General features: G+C 37.6%; 2 protein-coding genes across 8 annotated transcripts in view; one reads left to right on the plus strand and one right to left on the minus strand.

Moving 5' to 3' along the window:
• Window positions 1–5,381, plus strand: part of aifm3 (AIF family member 3) — a 39,474-nt gene extending 34,093 nt beyond the window's left edge. For 3 of the 5 annotated variants that reach the window (XM_028457387.1, XM_028457386.1, XM_028457388.1), the window contains 4 exons: window positions 142–217; window positions 289–393; window positions 1,953–1,973; window positions 4,605–5,381. In XM_028457387.1, coding sequence (XP_028313188.1) covers window positions 142–217; window positions 289–393; window positions 1,953–1,973; window positions 4,605–4,647 — 245 coding nt within the window. In that variant the 3' untranslated portion in view covers window positions 4,648–5,381. The remainder of the gene's footprint in view (window positions 1–141; window positions 218–288; window positions 394–1,952; window positions 1,974–4,604) is intronic. The other 2 variants (XM_028457389.1, XM_028457390.1) reach the window with 1 other exon arrangement.
• The window catches only part of LOC114469662 (uncharacterized), a 29,051-nt gene continuing 8,111 nt past the window's right edge, over window positions 2,636–23,575 (minus strand). Inside the window, exons 5-13 of one of the 3 annotated variants that reach the window (XR_003674794.1) lie at window positions 21,069–21,209; window positions 19,146–19,306; window positions 18,959–19,057; window positions 17,213–17,358; window positions 16,787–16,958; window positions 16,604–16,716; window positions 14,563–14,650; window positions 13,279–13,439; window positions 2,636–3,983 (exon numbers count right to left, since the gene is read on the minus strand). Coding sequence is in view for 1 of the 3 variants with exons in the window: in XM_028457391.1 (XP_028313192.1) it covers window positions 13,386–13,439; window positions 14,563–14,650; window positions 16,604–16,716; window positions 16,787–16,958; window positions 17,213–17,358; window positions 18,959–19,057; window positions 19,146–19,306; window positions 21,069–21,209 (974 nt within the window). In the remaining 2 variants the exon portion in view is untranslated. Of the gene's footprint in view, window positions 3,989–12,196; window positions 13,440–14,562; window positions 14,651–16,603; window positions 16,717–16,786; window positions 16,959–17,212; window positions 17,359–18,958; window positions 19,058–19,145; window positions 19,307–21,068; window positions 21,210–23,575 lie in introns of those variants that run through there. The other 2 variants (XR_003674793.1, XM_028457391.1) reach the window with 2 other exon arrangements.

Here is a 23,575-nt window from a genome sequence, read left to right on the forward strand (position 1 = left end):
TCAGCTCTATTACTGAGGTCAAATTAAATGTTTTATTCTATTTTACAAACACGTCCGTGTGTGGCGTTAATACATTATGTCTGCGTTTGATTGAGATGCCAAAAAAAAAAAAAACCCTCATAAGATCTTCTACGTCTGCAGGTTATGGCGATGGATTCGATGACGTGATTATACAAGGCGACCTGGACGATCTGCGATTTGTGGCGTTTTACACCAGGTAATAAGTGTTTTTGTCAATAGTTTCAGCATCTGATTTTCAGATTTCTTTTCCCATTGTTTGGTCTATAGGAGCGAGGAGGTGGTGGCTGTTGCCAGCATGAACTACGATCCCATTGTGTCCCGAGTGGCAGAGGTCTTAGGATCCGGAAAGACGATTAAAAAACGAGATGTGGAGTAAGTCTCCCTGAGAGTGTTCTCACAGTTACAATAGCTGTTATGTTCTGGAAGGTCTCTCTGGGGGAAAAAAACCCATTTGTTGAAAACACAATGAACCTTGTGACTTTAATCACATGAAAAGGATCCTGTCAGCGATATACGTTGACTTCACAATACTCTCAATTCTTCCTTTTAATATTCAATCTCCAAAAATGCACAAGACGGCTATAAATGAAACACAAATGTAAATAAAACACAAATACACAAAAACACACAGAATGAGAGGAAAAATACACAAAATGACAACCAAAATGTAACCAAAGCACACAAAATGAAAATACAAATAATTACTCCAAAAACACACAAAACGACAGCAAGAACATACAAAATTACAAAGAACGCATAAAAAGTCACAACAGAAACACACAAAACACCAAAACATACAAAATGAGAAAAAAAAATAAATAAAATGACAAAAAATTAAAAAAAAATACACAAAATTCCTGACATTATTGTTTATTAATACAACGAAATGTTTTATAAAATGTAACTAGTTGCAGATTAGACACAAGGTAAATATTGGTTAATCAAATACTCATACTGAGAACGTACACGTCTCCCTGCTGTGGTGGTTTGAATAGGTTGGAATGGGTGTGAAGTACATTTCTGGAGCTGCAGCCCATGTGCAGTGATCAATATCTAGAAGTGCTTAAAGGCAGGGGTTCTCAACCTTGGGGTCAGGACACTATGAGAGGATTGCCAGATGCCTTCAAGAAACAACAATATTTTGTACCTGTTTGAGCCCATTTTTGCTTATTTTCACACTTTTTCTGCAACTACACCGAAATTGCCATCTTTTCATTTATTTTCATCACTTATAAGACATTTTTGGCACTTACAAACCCTTTCCACCTCTTTTCCAACCTAATGTCACATATGTTGACTCATTATTGTCAAAATATTACATGCTTATTTGTGCAAATTGCGATTTCTCATGCCCATCATTTGCCAAAATGACAAAAATAAATAAATAAATAAATAAATAAAGACAAAGAAAATACAAATACTTACTCAAAACACACAAAATGACAGCAAAAATACAACAAACACATAAAAAGTCACAACAGAAACACATAAAACGACAACAAAAACTTACAAAATGAGAAAAAACCCAAAACTAAATGACAAAAATACAACAAAAATACACAAAATGTAAATAATAGTACACAAAATGACAAAAAATACAAAGTGACAACAAAAATACACAAAATTATGACTAAAACACACAAAATGACCAAAAAAACTCATATTGAATGACTTAAAAAACACACAAAATAAAAGAAAAATCGAAAAAAAATGACAAAAAATACATAAAACACAGTTTATTGTGTTAATGCTCAGACTGGTCATTATTCTGAATGCTGACTTGAATATTGATCAGGTGACCCTCAGATCAATCGACTTTCTGTGCCCCCCCCCCCGTGCTAAAAGTTGCTCATCTCTGGATTTTGTATTTGTGGCTTGGTTTTAATGCGACTGTGTTTTTGTCTCTAACTTTGCTTTCACACAATTTGAAGGATGTTAGCGCGACTCGGCAAGTATGTGAAACAATGAGTTTTCCCTCTTCTCCACTACATACACATCAACCTTTGTCAGCAGCTGTAGGCAGGGTTGGGGTCAATTATAATTGCGTAATTGATAATCAGTTACAATTATGGCGTAATTATAATTGTAATCTAAAAAATATTTTGCTGTGGTAATCACAATTAAATTGTAATTCAGTTCAGATAATTCACTTAATTGTAATTGCCATGAAAATTCTATAAAAATTGTGAATTATAATGTAACGCTAAACTGGGGAACCACGTTACAGTTCTATGTACAGTTCTACACATAAGTAGTTAATAATTAAAATATGTTTCATATCAAGCTTTCCCACAATTTACCATTAAAAAAATTTAAATCAAAGAGTATACTGACAGAAAAAAGGCTCTGATGCCCACACCAAAAATATTAAAACCTATATTTTTATTGATTAAGAAGCCTAACAAGGTAACCAATAGATGGGAAAGAAATTAGATGATAGATATTAGTTTTTAGTGTAATTTACAGCTTATTTAGGACCAGTTATCATCAGAGATGCTAACAGAAAGAAGGTTAACTTTTATTATTATTTTATTAGAGACAATGCTGGTGGCATTGGTGTCGGGTGGCGGTGCCTGGCTGGGGATGCTTGGGTTCGCCTGCTTATCGGTCCGTGACTGGTGGGGTGGCCCTGCTTGGGTGGTTGATGGCGTCCTCTCTCATCGGGGGAGCCGGGGCGTCCTCCCTGTGGATGGTGTTGTATCGTCGGACCGTGCGGGCCTGTGCTGGTCCTGGCCGCTCCCTGTTGCAGCGGGGCGGGCTGTTCGGGGCCGGCGTGCGGCTAGAGTCGCTCCCTGGATTGCTGGTGGGTGTGGCTAGTGCCCCGCAGTGCCTGGGGGATGGGGTGCCACCGTGCTCAGTGGGCCAACATAGTTCGGAGGTGGCTGCTGGGTGGGTTTCCGGCTGTGCTGCTTGGTGCGTCCAAGGGGCTCGCGGTGCACCACACCTCTATCCAACCCTTTGGGGGCTGGATGGCAGGGCCGAGGGTGGGGGGGGACCATGTAGTGGCACAGGGGTGGCACTCACCTCAATTTGCCCTACCAATCCCTCCAATTTGAATCACACCTCAACACACCACTCCTCGCAGGGTATGACCACCGCCTCCACCCTCCGGAGCTAATGCACCACATACACATATTAACACAAAGGTTGGGTGGGGAGCACCGCTCCGGGCGGTGTTGTGGGCTGCCTCTTCCCTTTAGGTATGGCTTGGTGCTTGTCTTGTCTCCTGGTTGTCTTGGGGTTCGGTAACCCGCGGTGTGCGGACCCAGGGAGGCCTGCAGCGCCGGTGTGGGGGGTGGGCATGCTGGTGAGATGCTGGTGTCCGTGCCGGGGATGCTGTTTGTTGAGGGTTGGCGCTCGCTGTTCCAGTGGTTGGAATCTCTGTCGAACACCTGGTTGGTGCTCTCCCCGGGGGGCTTCGCCCGAAGGCTCGCTCTTGGGGGTTCCCGGTCCCGGGGGTTGCCCTTGGGGTCCAGTGGGCTTGGCCTGCCGGCTGGGCCGGTCTTGGCGGGGGTCTTCTGGGATATGCGGCACAGGCCTTGCCTTTGTATGCTTGCGGCGCGGGGTGGCCCCTGCTTGGGTGGTGCCCTGCGGGGCTGTGCGCGCTGCATACCGGTATGACGGTCTGGGGGGGGTCCTGACTTTGACAATAACTAAGGTTAATTGCACTGGCGGCATCAATGAAGGGTGATCTGGGGCACTCTGGGGGGCTCGGCCGGTGCACAGTGGGGTGACTTGCAGCGTCCCCTTGGTGCCCCAGGCGGCTGGGGTTGTGGCCGTCGTCCTTGGGCGGGCTGCTGCCGGTGCTGTTTCTGTTCCAATTCCTTCTGGCCTGGGGTCCGGTCTCTACTGACTCTTGGCCCGCCGGTGGGCACCCACTGGCTACCTGTTAGGCACGGCTCTGGCTGTCTACTGGGCGTGGGCCTTTGCTCCTCCACTGGGATCTCGGGTGGGGGGGCGCTCTGGGCTTTGAAAAAAAAAAAAAAAAAGAATTGCAAACACAAAATGTAACCAAAATACACAAAATGACAATGAAAATACAAATAATTACTCCAAAAACACACTAAATGACAACAAAAACATAAAAGGCCACAATAGAAACACACAACACGACAACAGAAATGTACAAAATGAGAAAAATAAATAAATTCAATGACCAACAAATACACAAAAACATGCAAAATGACAGCAAAAACTCACAAAATTAAAAAAAAAAAATCTACAAAATGGCAACAAATTCTCCTAAATAACTGTAAAAATACAGGGGATTTAGGACCTGTTATAAGAGAAGCTAACAGAAAGCTAACACAACTTTTATTGGGTTATTTAGTTCATGCTCAGTAATTGTAAATGATTGTAATTGGACTTTAATAATTGAGAACATCATTGTAATTGAATTTCTGAGGATAAAAAATAATTGTAATTTAATTGTAATTTGTAAAAAATGCTGGTCACTCTAATCGTAATTGAAAACATAATTGTAACTAAAACATGTAATTGACTCCCAACCCTGGCTGTAGTTTAAGGATGATTCAGACCTGTGATGTCATAATAATGTAATAATTTCTACATCTGCGTTGCAGGACTGGAGACATTTCTTGGTTGATTGACAAAGGCTCTCAATGAGGACGTGTGTGAAGGTTTGTAAAGGACAGACCTGGAGACACTGAGCGTCTATTTCTGATGTTCAGACTCACACACAGGATGTGACTGTGGGGGAGAAACAGACTCACTTTAGGTTCTGACAACTGTGAGGATGTGACTTAACGGAGCCTTGGAAACACTGTGGCTCATTGTTTCACAAGCAATACACGGACCTGCTGCTGCATCATGTACAGTATCTACCTGCACTGTTTATAAGAACCCAGGATGGAGGTTTGGCATTGTTTTTGTACAAATTACACTGTATATAGTCCTAATCCTGGATGCTCTGTCACATTTAAGAACATACTGTTTTGAGTGAGTTACAGAGTTGTTGTTTGTATATGTTATGGACCTTCTTAGATCAGCATGACTGTACTAGAAATGAATGAATCCCCAAATTAGAAAAGAATTATTGTTGTATAATTGGGTTGCAAAAGAAAATTTCCAGGAAATTTCCATGGGAACTTATGCTCTGGAATTTTTGGAATATTCAAAAATATAAACTTTTCATAGAAATTATTTATTGGAATTAACCAGAAATTGGGAGTAATTTTAACTAATTGTATTAAATCCAAAAACTTAAATGAAAGTTGTCCCTTAACAGGGATGTTAAATATAGTTGGTAAAATATATTTGTTTCAGCTAAAACAGTGATTCTGAACTGGCGGGTCGGGACCCAAAAGTGGGACACGGAACTGTACTGTGTGGGTCGCAGACAGCCGGTCAAAAATAAAATGTTCGTCATGTTGGACTTTTCTTTTAATTTGAAAGAAACTTTTCTTTTGACTGGCATGCTGTGAAATGCATGTTCTATAGGAAAATATCAAGATTTATGTTTTAAAAAAGATTACATATGTGTGTGTTTTCAACAGCTATTTTTGAAAAACTACATTTGGTTGGTTAAATTCTTAAAAAAAAAAAAAAGGGTTGCATTTTAATGACCATGGCAAAATGTGGGTCCCAGGGTGAGAACCCCTGTTTTAAAATATCAGCATTAGTTATTTGAAATGTACTCCCAATTTCTAGTTAATTACAATAAATATTTCTGCAGCATCTGCTGATCCACAGCGGGCGTGGCCAGCCTGATAGAACTGTCAGCTTGGCCACGCCCAGAAATAACCCATAAGTACACATTTAAGCGATCAGCAGACGTCTCTGAGGAAGACTGACAGTCGCAACATGTCAGGAGGTTAAAGTAAAATTCCTGAAAAAAGTGTTCTGAATAAATGAAACCTTAGCATATTAATTGCAATAAATAATTCCAATGAAAAGTTTATATTTTTGGACATCTCCAAAATGGAAATTTGCTGGACATTTTTCACCCATTTGCAACGAAGCTTAGCAGACAGGGACCAATTCTGCAAAAAAAAAAAAAAAAAATAAACGCAGCTTTAACTAACACAAGCATCTCTTTATATTTCTATGCATTGATGGCTTTGCTTGTACAGTGCACGAGCAGAATACCTTTCTTTAGACCAGTGTTTTACAAATTGGGGTATGTGATGGCAATACAGGGGGTAATTGAAAAATATTAAATATTAAAAATATGGTGTTTCATGTTAAAAATTACAATTATACTAAATATTACCAGCAACTCACAAAACGACACCAACAACACACAAAAATGACAACAAAAACAGACACAATAAGAGAAAAATATACTGAATAATAAAAAGAACAGACAAACAACAAAATACACAAAATGACAACAAAAACACACACATACTAAGAGATAAAAACACGTACTATTACCAGCAACACACAAAACGACAACAAATACACACTAAATGAGAGAAAAACACAAATAACAGAGAAAAATACATAACGACATAAGAAACAACCAAATTACACTAAAAACAGACACTGAGAGATAATTTAAATAACAACACACAAAAATTATAACAAAAACACTCAAAAGAAGAGAAAAATATACTGAATAATAAAAAGAACAAACAACGCAATACCCAAAATGACACCAAAAACACACACTAAGAGATAAAAACACGTACTATTACCAGCAACACAAAAAACGACAACAAATACACACTAAATGAGAGAAAAACACACAAGATCATGACAAAATACACAAAAATTATAAAAATACATAACGACATAAGAAACAACCAAACGATGCCAAAAACACTCACTGAGAGATAATTTAAATAACAACACACAAAATAAGAGAAAAATATACTGAATAATAAAAAGAACAAACAACAACACAATACCCAAAATGACACCAAAAACAAACACACACTAAGAGATAAAAACACGTACTATTACCTGCACCACATGAAACGACAACAAATACACACTAAATGAGAGAAAAACACACAAGATCACGACAAAATACACACAAATTATGGAGAAACATACATAAAGACAAGAAACAACCAAACCACACCAAAAACACTCACTGAGAGATATGAACTTAAACATCAACAACAAACAATGACAACAAAAACACAAAATAAGAGAAAAATGTACTGAATAGTAAAAAAGAACAGACAAACAACAACTAAATAGTCAACATGACACCAAAAACACACAAAATGACAAAAAAAAACCCTAAAAATGATAACTGAAAAAAACAAGTCAGTCTTGGTCCCACATCAGGCAGGAGATGACCCAAGATGATAAAAAACTATAGAAATATATTCAGTCAGAAAGTACTAAATATTTACAAAATGAGATTCTTTAAAACGTGTGTTATCATTCATTGGTTCCATCATTATGCTCTATAGTTTTTTCTTCACAGAATTCTGAGTAAAATGGTGTAGTGGGACATGAGGGGGTACTTGTATTCAAAAGTTAAAGAAAGGGGGTGTTTGAGCCAAAGGTGGACAATTGTAGCTGATGGTTACTTTGGATTGATCAATGATACTAACTCTGGGAACTGAGATTTCTTGCCTAGTCCGACTCCACACTGACCTTAAAACACGTCGTTCTCCCAGAATGCAGTTTTATAAGCTACACTTTGAAATAAAAGTCTTACAAACTATGAGAGGTTGGATGCTTTTTCTACGCACTTGGTTTGAAGCGTTATTTGTTGTGTGCTCCTTTCTTAAAAGAAGAAAACAATTAAACAACTTGGTAAGGATCAATATAAAATGTTTATTCAGGAAGTGAGTGAACAGTCTGGAGCGTTTTGACAGAATCAATTCGTGGGTCAGATATGAAATGAAAAAAACAGACAACTTCACATGAAAAAAGGCAGAACCTGAAATAGTTTCACAGATTAAAGTCTCTGAGCATAAAACACACATTCTAACAAGGAACACACACACACACACACACACAACAGGAAGACAATTGAATTGCAAAAATGTCCACTGAGATGTTTTAGTATCACTGAGGTAAAGTTATGAAATCATTTTTATTGTGTCTTTAGCACCGGTTGCAGTAATACCCAAACCCAGAACAAGTTCTACATGTTGACTGTGGGTTCTATTCTCCCGTCTGCAGTTACGCGCTTCTCTCCTACGCTTTTTCTCTGGTCAAGGATCCGGACACGCCCGCCGTGCGCAAGTATAGCAAAAGCGTGTAGTCTGTGAATGAAGGCGGGCTGAAGGAAAGGAGGCGGGGCTGTCTAAAAATCACGTTACATGGAGTTTTCCCAACGCTTGTAAATGTCATTGAAATCCTGTGAAAATGATAAAGTTCACTTTTAATTTGAAACGCCTTCATTGATAAACAATGTAACAGGTTGATTTGATCAGATTATTGATCAGATTATTGCAGTGTGATTGAGGATCAGCCACATTCTGTCTGTGTCACAGTTAAAATCTCTGTGCTTGATCATCATCATCGCTGTAAAGCGTGACTGAGTCAGATGAGCTGGAGATATGAGGAAATAACGCGGCCGCAGAGCGTCCTGCTTTAATACAGAGGATGTTTGCAGTGAAACACAACTATTGGCTTCCATAATACACAGTTTTAAATATAAATAGTTTAAAGTGACCTGAGCTGATCCTCATTAATATATGTGTGGGAACAGTTTGTGTTCCATCCTCATCTGCATATGACAGATTGTTTCACTCTGTAGTGGATCAAACTGTGACTTTACGTTGGACATAGTATGAAAATAGTTGAATCACTGTGACCAACGTGGACAGAAGTCTGTCAGTTTTAATTTATTGTGCAGCAGCAGCAGCTGAGTTATCACAGCTGCTGCTGCGTGACGCAAGAGTCCATGTGGCTTCAAATGTAACTAAGTCCATATTTCTAGTACAATATAATGTTTCACCTTATCAGGGCGCTGCACTTATTCCAGGGTTAGAAGCGCGTAAGAGTAAAACGACTTACGCACACCAGAGAATGCGCATAAAGCCAGATTTGAATGGGAACACGCACATTTCAGGGCTGCTCCACCCACAGTCCGTAACTAGGATGAAGGCACGCAGTGACTGACTTAAGTACAGGGGGAGAATAGCACACAGCCAGAAACAACGCCGCTGCGTGGCTTTTTGGACTTACGCACATGGGTGAATAGAACCCTGTGCCACCATCATGCAGCTCCGTAGAACAAATGATAATCTCATTTATAAACTGCAGGACTGGAGCCTCCATGACCAGGGACCCCTCGTTCACCGTGAACTTTGTATTAGTGAATATTCATTTAGGGCGCTCACCGGACCTTTTATAGGCACCATATGGGCGGAGAAAGGCGTTTCCTCATGTGCAATAACTTTCGAGTTGATTGTGATTTATAAACGGAAAAAAGCGTTGGACGTACGTGATCCCTCGTTTATAAATCGTAAAAAAAAACAAGTTTGTACGCACTTTCTGGTTTTTATCGTACGCCAGCTGAAGTGTGCTTACCTATAGACACACTTTTATAAATGAGGCTCCAGAGCTGGACTTTGTTGCTGATGACTTTGCATATTCTACCTTAAAGCTGCTTGACCACATAACCAACTGTTTTAAACTGTTCCACAGTCATTTCAACAAATGGCCCACGCACTTCAGTCTAAAAATGTACAGTGTGCCTATTAAATAATCACGGAACAATTGGTAGAAATTTCTGGGGTTTTTTAGTTTGATTGGATGAATACTTTTTGTGTTATGGACAAGTTAGTGAGGGGGGGTCATGTCAATATTTGCTCATCCCTATTTTTCTACCATTTTCAGCTTCTAATATCTCAGGAACTACATCACATAGGAAACTGAAATTTGGTATAGGAATATAGCTCTACCTACTCTGTCAGAATATATAAAAATATCTGCTATACATCCTATCTGGTGGTCATACCAGACCATCAAATTTGGAAAAAAGTTTGTCAGGGTTTGAGGCTGGAACATGTTTGGGTCTTCAGTAAACATACAGTATGCCTCAGCTCCCTGTGATTTGATCATCTTTGAGCTACAGTATGCACAAAGACTGTTCACATCACTTATGATTAGTCACATACAGCATATGCATTGGTTCTTGGATGACAGTCTCTTGAATTTGAAAAAAAAAAAAAAAATGTTCTATCCCCATTAATAACCATACAGCAGGTCACAATGTATGGATACACCCATTATTTAAAAATAATCACGATGAAATGCACAACCCGGATCCGATCGAGATGAAACTCTGTGGAGTAATTGAGGAACCAACCCGACATAGCAGCTCAATTTTCATAAAGATTGACCAATTTTTTTTAATTTTTACCAATTAGGATTCAAAAAAGGATTTGTAGATTTTTAAAACTGATCTAGAATTAGTATATTGATCCAGAACATCTCCAAAATTTAATGGAATATTCCATGGTGTAAGGTCTAATTTTGGTTCAAATCTTGTCAAAATCTGTAAAGTACTTCAGATGTAATCCTGCTAACAGACAAACAAACATTACACTTTCCACTTTGGCGTAGGCTTTGCATTTTTCTACAGAACACAATATCCCACAATGCACTGTGCAAAAACATTTCCAAAGTTCAAGTTACATGATCGTGTGACAAGAACCCGTTTGTTGAGGGTGGAAATGAAAACAAACATCTGAGCGACTTCAGTTTGTGACTAAATCACTATCAGAGGATTCATTTTGACAACAACCTTTGGATGACAGACAGATACAGTTGTTTAAAAATGTGAGTTATGTGGTTAAGCAGCTTTAAGTTGCTGTTTATTAGACTGGGATACAAACCCAGACAAACTGTCACTGTATCTTTTGCAATAGAAAGTGACAAGTATTGACATGTATGTAATGATGGATAAATATGAGCTGTGTAGTGTTGGATCAGTGCCTGAAGGTTTACCTAAGGAGATGTGACTAATAAACACATGGACTGCATCAAACATGTGCTGGAGTGGCTACAGGTTCAGTCCATCTGTAGGAAAAGTACACGTTTTAATGCTGAATATATTCAGCGATAGACGTCACGTCTCACCTCGACCACTGTACTGTAGAATAAACCAGGGGTTCTCAACCTTGGGGTCGCAAGACACTGGGAGGGGGTCCCTAGATGCCTTCAAGAAACTAAGAATATATTTTTTTTAACAATTTGAGCCCATTTTTACCATTTTTCTGCCACTGCATTTTAATGCATTTTTGGTACATTACACCCATTTCTGCCACTTCTCCATCAAATGTGCCTCTACTGCACGTTTTTCCCACTTTCAAGGCATTTAGGGCACTTATAAACCCTTTCAACCACTTTTGTCAAATATATTGACCCGTTATTGTCACTTTTAACCTCTTTTCATCACATTTTATGTTTATTTTTGCCAATTTAACCACATTCACAATTTGAAACCACAACCCCCAAATTAAAGATTCCAGAGACTGGGGACCCCCACTGTAGTTGAAGGTGGTTGAACACAGACATGAACCCTGAAGAACAGACATGTGAAGACAGGACCATTTGAGCACATTTTTGATTATTTTTACCATTTTTCTGCAACTACACCAAACGTGCCATATTTTAACCTTTTTCTTCACTTTTTTTGCCATATTTTTTCTCTTTTTAATACATTATTGTTACATTACTCAGATTTCTGACACTTCTCCATTAAACTTCAATGTCTTTTCTGCACATTGTTTCTACCTTCAAGACATTTTCAGCACATTTAAACAATCTTTTCCCTCCTAATGTTGCATATATTAACCCATTATTGTCACTTTTAAATGCTTTTATTTTTGCCACTTTAACCACATTCACAATTTGTCATGCTCATTATTTGCCAATTTAAACTAATTGTTGCATCTAATTCTAATATTGACACTTTGAACCCTGTTTATCACTTTTTCTGTCCATTTTTGGTCACTCTAATTTGCAATTTCTGTGGTTTTTAAAATCCCTTTTCACCATTTTTGGTCACTTTTAACCCATTTTATTGCTGATTAAAACATGGATTTGCATCTTTAAGATGACTATATACACGTAACAAATCATGATAAACTTCCTGGATAACAGTGGATATTATTCAGATGAATAAATAAATGTGGTTATCACAGATTCATAGAACAATGGACCATCATTTTGTTGACTTTATGGATGGACCCCAAAATTCTCTCCCCTTTATTCTCCCTTATAGATGACCCTGTCTCCACATGACTGTTCTTCAATGTTCATGTCTGTGTTCAACCACCTTCAAGTACAGTGGGGGTCCTCGGTCTCTGGCACCTTTATTTTTGGGGTCACAGGCTGAAAAGGTTGAGAACCACTGGAATAAACTATCAGAGCTGAATCGACTGTTTATCTAAATATCATTCCATCATGGTTCCCAAATAAAATATGGCTGACGATCATTTGAATCATAAAACTCTAACGATGAGAGACTCTTTGGATTAAGGAGAAAACAATCAAATATTATTGTGCATTTGATCAAATGTTCATCTTTAATGCCCAGAGGCTGTTAGTCAACCTATTATGTAAGCTTTCATTTATTCAGACAACTTTTATTCAGGAAATGTACTTTGATCTCCAGACATGTTTCGAGTATCAACTGTCAGTCCCACACCTGGGACTCTCTTCTCCAGAGACCATCGGCCGACAGGGGGCGTGGCCAGCCTGACAGACCCGTCAAAGGCACATCAAAGCGATCAGCAAGCACCTCTGAGGAAGTCTGCTGATCACTTTGATGTGTCCTTAGCAGTTCTTTCAGTTCTGTCAGGCTGGTCACACCCCCTGTCGCCAGATGGTCTCTGGAGAAAAGAGTGCCAGGTATGGGACTGTCAGTTGCCTCTGAGGAACGCTGACAGCTGAGAGTTGACACATGTCAGGAGATCAAAGTCAATTTGCTGAAAACAGTTGTCTGAATAAATGAAACCTTAACATGTTGTTTACAAAGAAGACAGAATGGGAATTATTGAATCTATTGCATAAAGTCAGCATTAGTTCCCCACTTTGGGTTTTCTTGCTGAGGATCTGTAAACAGTGACAAAATAAGTATGAAAGTTACACTAAACTTCATAAATATGATTTGCTGGTGAGTTTCTAGCTTCTTTATCTGCTCCAGTGAGTATTTAAAACAATCCAGTCACTTTAGAAAAATCACAGCTTGTTCCGTAACAACAACAATAATAATAATAATAAAAAGGCACTTAAAGCAGCAGCGGAGATGAAAGACGTCGGCAGTGATGATGATGATGATGATGATGATGACTGCTGCATCACATTTAATACCTGATTCACTGAGAGGACAACTCTGTGTGCGAAGGAAGTCAATGAATGCAAAACATTGTCGTAGACAAAGTGTTCGGACATGTGAGCGTTTGTCGTCTTCGACTTGTTCACAGGTCGTATTCAGCTGCACACTGCTGCAGATACCACTCGTACAGTTTGGCCTGATAAAACACAATAGACACAGTGAGAGGAAACGTTTGTGATTGCAGCAGGGATGGGTCAACTCTAACTGTAAATGTAATATTTAAAATCTGTTGCTGACGTAATCGCAACTAAATTGTAATTGAGTTTAGATAATTGACATTGTAATATCCAGGAAAATTCTATAGAAATTGTAAATTATAAACTGGTGAACCATGTTACAGTTCTATGTACAGTTCTACACATACAGTATGTAGTTAACAGTTATTAAAATATGTTTCATATCAAGCTTTCTTACATTTTACCATTTTAAAATAAATAAATCAAAGGATATATGGACCCAAAAATATTAATACCAATATTTTCATTGATTAAGAAGCCTAACAAGGTAACCAATAGATAGGAAAAAAATTAGATGCAAAATGACAACAAATACAGTGACAGCAAAAATACACAACATGATGACTAATACACACAAAATAACAAAAAACCTCATGTAGAACGACAAAAAACACACAAAATAAAAGAAAAATCAACACAAATTCTACTAAAGACCTGTAAAAACAGCTGATTTATGACCTGTTATCATTAGAGATGCTAACAGAAAGCTAACACAAGAGGAACGTTAACCTTTATTAGGTTATTTATGGCTCAGTAATTGTGATTAATTGTGATTAAAATGTAGTAATTGAGAACGTAATTATAATTATCTTTCTGAGGGTTAAAAATAATTGCAAAATAATTGTGATTAATTGTAATTGAAATTCAGTAATTGAGAGTGTATTTATAATTAACTTTCTGAGGATAATAAATAATTGTAAAATAATTGTGATTAATTGTAATTGAAATGTAGTAATAGAGAACGTAATTGTAATTGACTTAAAAATGGGTAAAAAATCATTGTAATTTAACTGTAATTGTGGAAAAAATGCTGGTCACTGTAATCATAACTGAATAGCAATTGAACATGGGTAATTGTAAATGTAATTGTAACTGAAAAATGTAATTGACCTCAACCCTGGCTTCAAGTGATCTCTATGAAAGTGGTCGGATTCAATCATCCAAATGTTGAACACAAAGATTAAATACACAAATATAAACCTTTGTACAATCTTTTCATTCAAAACCAAGACATTCACTAACCTTCTTAGGTTTGACAATATCCTGGATATAATCACTGTACTCGGCCATCTTCCTCTTCTCCTTCTTCGTCAGCGTTTTATTCCTCTTACTGGTGATGAAAAACACAAGTAAGTGTGTCTGTGTGGGCTGATCAATCACAATACATACTACAGCTGTACAATGCATTGCCATAATATGATTATACAATATATCCCAACATATCCCGACTACATACATCACGATATCGAAAATTACAAAAAGTACACTTTGGTATGAAAAACATTTTCTTATTTTTAAACTTACAAGAACGAGTAAATGGTGTCTAACTGTAATTCAAGTAACAATATCAAAAACAAGTGGTATGTTTATTAAACTATCAAATTTCATTTGTCATAAAAGTTAAACTTTTGCTTCTACAACAGATTCTGATTCTGTTAAGTTTTTAAAAAGTACCCACATACACTACTGGTCTTTTAGTGCAATGAATAGCTTGAAATTGTACAAAGGTAAGAACTGAACAGCCAGAGGTTAAAAAAAAAAGGTTTGGTTACGCAACACTGAAAAATAATGTAAATTTCAGAATTATACAAATAGGCCTTTTTCAGGGAACACAAAGTGGGTTAACAATGTAAAGCTGTTCTGCACCAATGAAGGTTGAATCAGCCTTGAAAGCTGGTGCTACTCATTCCTACAGGTGATACTTCCAATCCCCTCTGTCTGCATAAAAGCACTGTGGTACCAGACCCTCATGAGCATCAGATGAACAGTTTTGTTCATGGATTCCATCATTTCTTTTTCAACTCATTTATTTATTCTATGCTTTCATGTCATAGTGCAATGACACAATAAACTGAATCATTTTCAGTAAAAAACTGGAAAAAGTGTGGTGTTCTAAGACTTTTGACCAGTAGTGTACATCTATAAAAGTACAGAGTATGTTTTATGAAAATAAAGTATAATCAACTTCCAGCTAAAATCCATTGAGAACTAACAGCTCTATTCTCCCATGTGCGTAAGTCCAAAAAGCCACGCAGCGGCGCTGTTTCTGGCTGTGTGCTATTCTCCCCCTGTACTTAAGTCAGTCGCTGCACACCTTCATCCCAGTTACGCACTGTGGGTGGAGCAGCCCTGAAATGTGGGTGTTCCCATTCAAATTTGGCTTTACGCGCATTCTCCGGTGTACGTAAGTCCTTTTCCTCTTACGCGCTTCTAACCCTGGAATAAGTGCAGCGCCCTGATAAGGTGAAACATTATATTGTACTAGAAATATGGACGTAGTTACATTTGAAGCCACACGGACTCGTGCACCGTGCAGCAGCAGCTGTGATCACTCAGCTGCTGCTGCTGCATGATTAATTAAAACTCTGACAGACTTCTGTCCACGTTGGTCACAATGATTCAACTATTTTCATACTATGTCCAACGTAAAGTCACAGTTTGATCCACTACAGAGTGAAACAAGCTGTCATATGCAGATGAGAATGGAACACAAACTGTTCCCACACATATATTAATGAGGATCAGCTCAGGTCACTTTAAACTATTTATATTTAAAACTGTGTATTATGGAAGCCAATAGTTGTGTTTCACTGCAAACATCCTCTGTATTAAAGCAGGACGCTCTGCGGCCGCGTTATTTCCTCATATCTCCAGCTCATCTAACTCAGTCACGCTTTACAACGATGATGATGATGATGATGATGACGACGATGATCAAGGAAAGAGATTTTAACTGTGACTCGGACAGAATGCGGCTGATCCTCAGTCACACTGCAATAATCTGATCAAATCAACCTGTTATATTGTTTATCAATGAAGGCGTTTCAAATTAAAAGTGAACTTTATCATTTCTTGCCACCAGTTGCCTATGTCTACTTTAAGCCATAAATTAGTTTGTTTATTTCATTGTTTGCATGTGCAGTATATAATGCACAAAATAACAGAAAACTGTTTATTCATTGTTTTGCTGCACAAGAAGCGTCGAGTCATGACAAAACGCCTAGTGATTTGACATGTTATTATTATTAACACACTTACTGTAATTAGCACCTGTAAAACTTACCTTGCAAAACGCTTGGCCAGGAAAAGCAGAAGGTAGCAAAAACCCCCGAATACGATCACAAAAACAACTTGTCCATCTTCTGGTATCCATTCCCATAAATACATTATAATTCCCTGTGAAGCACATGAAAAAAGTCATTACTGCACAATCATCAGTCAGAGTCAGCAGAGTGGGAGGACTTACTGTGAAGACAGTGAAGGTACGAGCCAGACCTTCACCCAGCAGCTCGTCCAGCTGCTCTTTGGACAAAGTGTGGACGATGAAACTGAGGATGAAAAGCACGGGCAGGAAAACTCCCAGAGCTCCACAGAGGAACGAATGGAGGCGCACGCTTTTGTTGAACAACACGTCCGTCCTGTGTGCATGCACAACATCCCCTGGTTAGACATCGCACCTCATTTAATCACAGGATTTGAAACAACATCAAAACAACCCATCTTTAGCTTTACTTCACCTATGCTGTGAAAGATTCCTGGTGAGAACCCTGTAAATGCTTCATAAATCACATGTGAGTCCTGTCCTATGACCAAATATGAACTCATATTTGTACCCGTTTTCACGCTAAGGTTGACAAAGGGCCAAAGTGTGTTCAACACTGCATTAACAGACCTGTCTTTATCTAGTTTGCTGCTGATTGTTGAACAAATGAGGTCACAGTCTTTCTCCAACTGGTCCAGTGTCTTCTGAACGGCCTGGTTGATGGTTTTCTCAATAGTCTGACACATTCCGTCGATCTGGTTCACGCACCGGCTCGGCTAAACAACAGAAGAACCCATGAAAGGAAACATTATGTACTTTATAAACTGACTTTGAAGTCTTTGAAGAAACTAAATGCTCTGCAGGAACAAACCAATCATCACACAGGAGACATTTAAGATGGTGCAGCAGTAACGTAGAATGGGTTTATGACCCCTGACTTTGCACCATGACACACATTGCAGTAGAACATAAATCAACCGAGACAAGGAATCTCTTCTTAAACCTAAATGCAGGGTTGGGGTCAATTACATTTTTCAGTTACAATTACATTTTCAATTACCCATGGTTCATTTAAATTCAATTACGATTTCAGTGACCAGCAATTTTTTACAATATTTTTGATCCTCAGAAAGTCAATTACAATTATGTTCTCAATTACAATTAATCACAATTTTCTGTTAGCTTCTCTAATGCTAACGGGTCCTAAAATACACTGAAAACTAATAACTATCATCTAATTTATTTCCTATCTATTGGTTTCCTTGTTAGGCTTCATAATCAATGAAAATGAAGGTTTTAATACTTTTGGTGTGGGCGTCTGTCTTAAAATTATTTTTTAAATGGTAAAAGGTGGCATAATTGTTAATTACATATGTACATAAAAACTGTTACATGGTTCGCTTTGAATTATTATTGGCTATTTTGATAGAATTTTCATAGCAATTACAATTACAGTCAATTATCCAGACCCAATTACAACAGCAACAGATGTTTAAAGTTACAATTACAGTTATAATTACACCATAATTGTAATTCATTCTCAATTACGCAATTATAATTATAATTGACCCCAACAATGCCTAAAAGAGACGTTAGAAAATTAACTGCAGACCAGTTTTACATCACAATCGCTTTTTTCATTGTTCATATCAGTGTTAATTTAATTATTGTAATAAATTATCAACTCCACGATTACAATAATTCCATAATTATTGTAGTTGTAACTGAAAAATACATTGCTGTTGTAATCATAATTGAATTTTCATTAAGTTCAGATAATTGACTTTGTAATTGGTATTAAAATTCTATAAAAAACTGTCAATTAGAATTAAACGCAAAACCTGTGGAAACATGTTACAGTTCAATGGCTTACATATATGTAGTTATTAAAACAATTATTAAAATATGTTTTAAATCACTTTTCCCACTACCTGTCAGTTCTCTTGAAGATTTGAAATTGAGGTGTATACTGTCAAAAATATACTAATGCTAATATTTTCATGGATATGTGTTTTTTTAGTGTATTTTACAGCTGATTTAAGACATGGGTCAAAACCGACCCGTTATCATAAGAGATGCTAACAGAAAGCTAACACAAGAGGAAGGTTACTTTTTATGAGGTTATTTATTAACGGCTCAGTAATTGTGATTAATTGAATTTGAACATTAGAAATTAAGAATATAATTGTCATTGACCTTTTTCAATTCTAATTATAGTTGTAAGTGGAAAAAATGCCGGCCCCAATAATCATAACTGAGTTGTACTTGAACATGGATAATTGAAAATGAATTGTAATTGAAAAATGTAATTGACCTCCAACCCTGGTTCTTTCTATTACTGAAACAAAGTTCATGATAAACCTATGATGAGGTTACCTTCTGTGGGTTGGGGATGTATATTGTTGGCATCTCAAAACCACATTTATTCAGTCCAGGCCTTCGACACAGTTCCTGGACTATCTGCATCATCACTCTCTGGAAACAGAAAACATTGTGACCCAATTCACACTCTCATGGTTTCAAACCTTTAATGAAAATTATGATATACATCTTATGATCTCACCTGCCTGTCCGTTTCCTTTCCCGCTTCGTCAGCTTTGCTGAGGTAGAACAAAATCTTGTCTCCACATTTTTCACTCAGCTTTTCCACTATGTTGAGCGTACGTTTGCACAGGGCTTGGCCCATTGGGTCAAAGAACACAAATATCAAATCTGCCTGCTCTCCTGAAAAAATGAATGACAAGGAAATCTAATCAAAACATTTCAACTGTATCAATATCAACCTGCAATGCATTCATCATAAGGTAATCCATTGGTACTAAATCCTTAGCAAACTCTTAGAAAATTATTTATATTGGGTCTGCATATCTGCTTCTGTGCATCCGTCTTGTGGTGTTCCTCAAGGGTCTATTCTTGGTCCCCTTCTTCATGCCCTGTACCTACTACCTCTGGGGTCTATAAGGAGGAAATAAGGCATCTTGTTTCATTGTGATGCTGATGATTGTCAGATTCACATGCCCCTGATAGCCAATGATTCCTGCTCCTTATTTTTCTTCCATTTTCAGCTTCAAATATCTCCGGAACAAAATTACATAAGAAACTGAAATTTGGTATAGTAATACAGCTCCACCTACTCTCTGAGAATATACAAAAATATCTGCTATACATCCTATCTGGTGGACATGCCAGGCCCTCAAAATTGGAAAAAAGTTTGTCCGGATTTCGGGCTGGAACATGTTTGGGTCTTCAGTAAACAACTTAGCATATGCCTCAGTTCCCTGCAATTTGATCAGCTTTTAGCTATGTACATAGACTGTTCACATCACTAATAATTAGCCACATATGTACTGTATATACATTCGTTCATGGGTGACAGTTTCTTGAATTACAAATTTTTATTTATTTATTTACTATTTATAGTATGAAGATGACCTATTCCTGGGATATAAAACAAATGTTCTTCATACAATTTCGTAATTTTTACTTTGGACCCCAACTTTGGGTTATTTCACTACCCATAAAAATTGAAAATCCTTTACATGAGGCCATTGTAGCTTGCCTCTGCGTTATAATCATTTATTGTTTATTAGTTTTTCACTTGTAACATAGGTGGAGCTGTATAGTTCCTGAGATACTCAAAGCTGAAAATGGAGGAAAAATAAAGACTAGTGAAAATCGACAGCTAGCCCCCTCACTAAATTGTTCATATCTCAAAAAGTATTCATCCAATCAAACAAAAAATGTGCTGTACCTACTGAATAATCACGGGACAATTAGTAAAAAAAAAAATCAGATTTTTTTTAAGACCAAAGAGCGTAGGACATTTGTTGAAATGACATGGAATACTTTAATTTTGTGCTCAGAAAAAAATAGCCAAATAAATCTAAGTTGCTATATTCATTATTGTAACTTAACAATCCAAAGCTATTCCTACCATGGTGAAAAACATCGATTTGGCGATATATCACAATATTTCACTGCGCGATTATCGTATTGATCCAAATAATTTCCAAATCGGTTTTCATAATCATGTTTTTTTAACAAGAAACCATTTAATTGCACCAACATATGCATAGCACGTAAACACCCAGTCACCAGGTGTCAGTGAACCACATCAGACCTTGTTAAACTACCTCACTCCTTTTGTAGATGTATGTGGTTACTTTTTATTAAGAATTTAGGAACTTAACAGAATCAGAATATGTCGTAGAAGCAAAAATGAAATTTGACAGTTTGAGAAACATACCACTTGTTTTTGATAATGGTACTAACAAGTTTAATATAATTTCATACCACTTTGTACTTGTAAAAGTGAAAAGTGTTATTATTGATATTGCAATATATATCATATTGTTTAGTATCGGGATATATTATATTGTGACATGCAAATCGTGAATCCTATCGTCAGATTCATAGCAATGCACACGCCTATTATTTAGTGTTCCTAAAGACTGGGAATGCCTGACCTTACACTACAAAGACCTACCCAACCAGGTAATGGCGCTATTGACGTCAAACGGGTAGACCATGTCACCGTCCACCAAGCCCGGAGTGTCCACAAACGTCACCAGGCTGAATTTCTTCTGCTTAGAAGTGGAAATCTCTGCAGACACGTAGTCCATCACACCTGGAAAAGACGGATGCGTTGGGTGCTCAAGGACTTCGTTCAGGCAGAGAAAGAAGCCAGCTATTTATTTCTTCCTAGGTGAGTAGAAGCTTGAGGCACAGGACGCTGCAGTGTGGTCAATACTTAAGAACCTCTGGGACATCAGAGGAATGATCAGCTGAAAAGGAAACTTCTAGGGAAACTAGGGAGAGCATGTTCAGACACGTATACAGTGAAAAAACAGAATAACTCTGCTTTGTCTTTCAGTGTGAGAACACTGGCACCAGCTTGGTTAGACATTAACCAGGGTTGGGGTCAACTACATTATTAAATTACGTTTATGTCTTAGATTATCCATGTTCAATTACAACTCAATTACGATTACGTTCACTGGCATTTTTCAATTACAATTATTATTTCCCCCCTGAAAGTCATTTTTTAAATAATTAGAATTCATCACAATTACTGAGTCTTTATTAAATAAGCCTATAAAACATATCCTCTCTTGTGTTAGTTTTCTGTTAGCATCTCTTTTGTCTTTAATTAGCTGTAAAATGCACTAAAATATATTATCTATCATCCAATTTGTCTATTGTTGACATTTTTAGCCATAAATTCAGAAAAGTGTTGCTGTCTCGCTTTGAACAAGCCATTATTGAATTCTTGCAGACTCATTTTGTAAAGGTCTCTAGACAAATTTGGAGTTTTGTTGTTCTCCATTTACACTCATCTCTTCTACAATCAGATGGGTGACCTTGGCTCAGGTGGCAGAGGGGTTGTCTTCTGATCGAGAGGTTGGGGTTTCAATCCCTGTCTATACCCGTCTATGTGTCAAAGTGTCCTTGGGCAAGACACTGAACCCTAAGTTGCTCCCAGTGGTTGACTAGCGCCTTGCATGGCAGCTCAGTCCCATTGGTGTGTGAATGCGAGTGTCAATGGGTGAATGATATTGTAAAGCCCTTTGAGACTACTTCAGTGTAGGGATAAAGCACTATATAGATCAAGTTCATTTAGCATTCGTTTCTCATCTCTTGTTTTTCCATGAAAATATAGGTATTAATATATTTGGTGTGGATGTATGAGCCAGCATACCCCTCAATTTAAATTTTTTTTTTAAAATGGTATATTGATTCTCAAGAGAACTGACCGCTTAAATTGATATTAAACATATTTTAATAATTGTTAAATACGTATGTGTAAACCATAGAACTATAGCGTGGTTCCCAGTTTTGCGTTTATTTAAATTGTATTTGACAATTTTTATCAAATTTCCAGGCCACTTTCAAATACAAAGGCAATTATCTGAATTCAATTACAATTTAATTACAACAGCAACATATTTTTCCAGTTACAATTATATCATAATTGTAATTAATTTATTAATCACACAATTACAATTATAATTGACCCCAACCCTGCTTTCAACTCAAAGCTACATGGGTGGAGTATCTGTAATTGTTCAGTTGCCTTATAGTTACACACAACAACTCTTCAACTGGCAGCTTTAGCAAAGGGCGTGGGACTTAAAGCTAGCCAGGGAAGAAGGATTGTGAGGCAACATGCTGCAACTTTACCAGATTCCATTGAATCCCACACCAAACTCTCCAAACAGAACCGGATCACTCATTGAACCCATTCCCAGCTCCTCTGCTGGATCAGACCATAGCTCAGCCATTAGTAGGTTTTATCAATATTATGTTTCAGCTGCTTGTGCAGAAAATGGCTTCATATCCGACCACTGGAGCTGCGGTGACATTTTTTAGTTAACAAACCATTAAAAAAGCATGTACTTTTCATTTCTTCACCATTAATTAAAATAATGTCCTTAATGTAAGTAAAATGAGTCATAAAACTCCTCTTGGTGAATATTGGCCAATGAGAGCTAAGCTCCTGAGATGAATGTAAATGAAAGGATGTAGCAGAAGATCCTGAGCACCAGCAAAAGAGCAAAGACTGTAAAATGTATACACGGATTGATTGATAGATGTATATATGGATGGATGTAGAAGGATGAATAGTTGTGTATACGGATAGCTCAGTGCAGATGGATGCATGCATAAATGGATGGATGCGGATGAATGAACGGTAAATATGGATGGATGCAAATGAACGAATGAATGTATACTGTATATGGAAGGATGCAGATGGATGAATAGACGCATATATGGATGGATGCAAATAAATGGATGAATGCAGATGTGTGTATGGATGGATGGATGCACGGCAAATATGGATGGATGCAGATGAATGTATGGATGCATATATGGATGGATGCAGATGCATGGATGATGCAAATCCAGTAAATGGATGGATGCAGATGCATGGATGGATGCAAATGCAGTAAATGGATGGATGCAGATGTATGGATGGATGGAATTACTGTAAAT

The sequence above is a fragment of the Gouania willdenowi genome, chromosome 9 (assembly GCF_900634775.1).
Source record: "Gouania willdenowi chromosome 9, fGouWil2.1, whole genome shotgun sequence".
NCBI lineage: Eukaryota > Metazoa > Chordata > Actinopteri > Blenniiformes > Gobiesocidae > Gouania > Gouania willdenowi.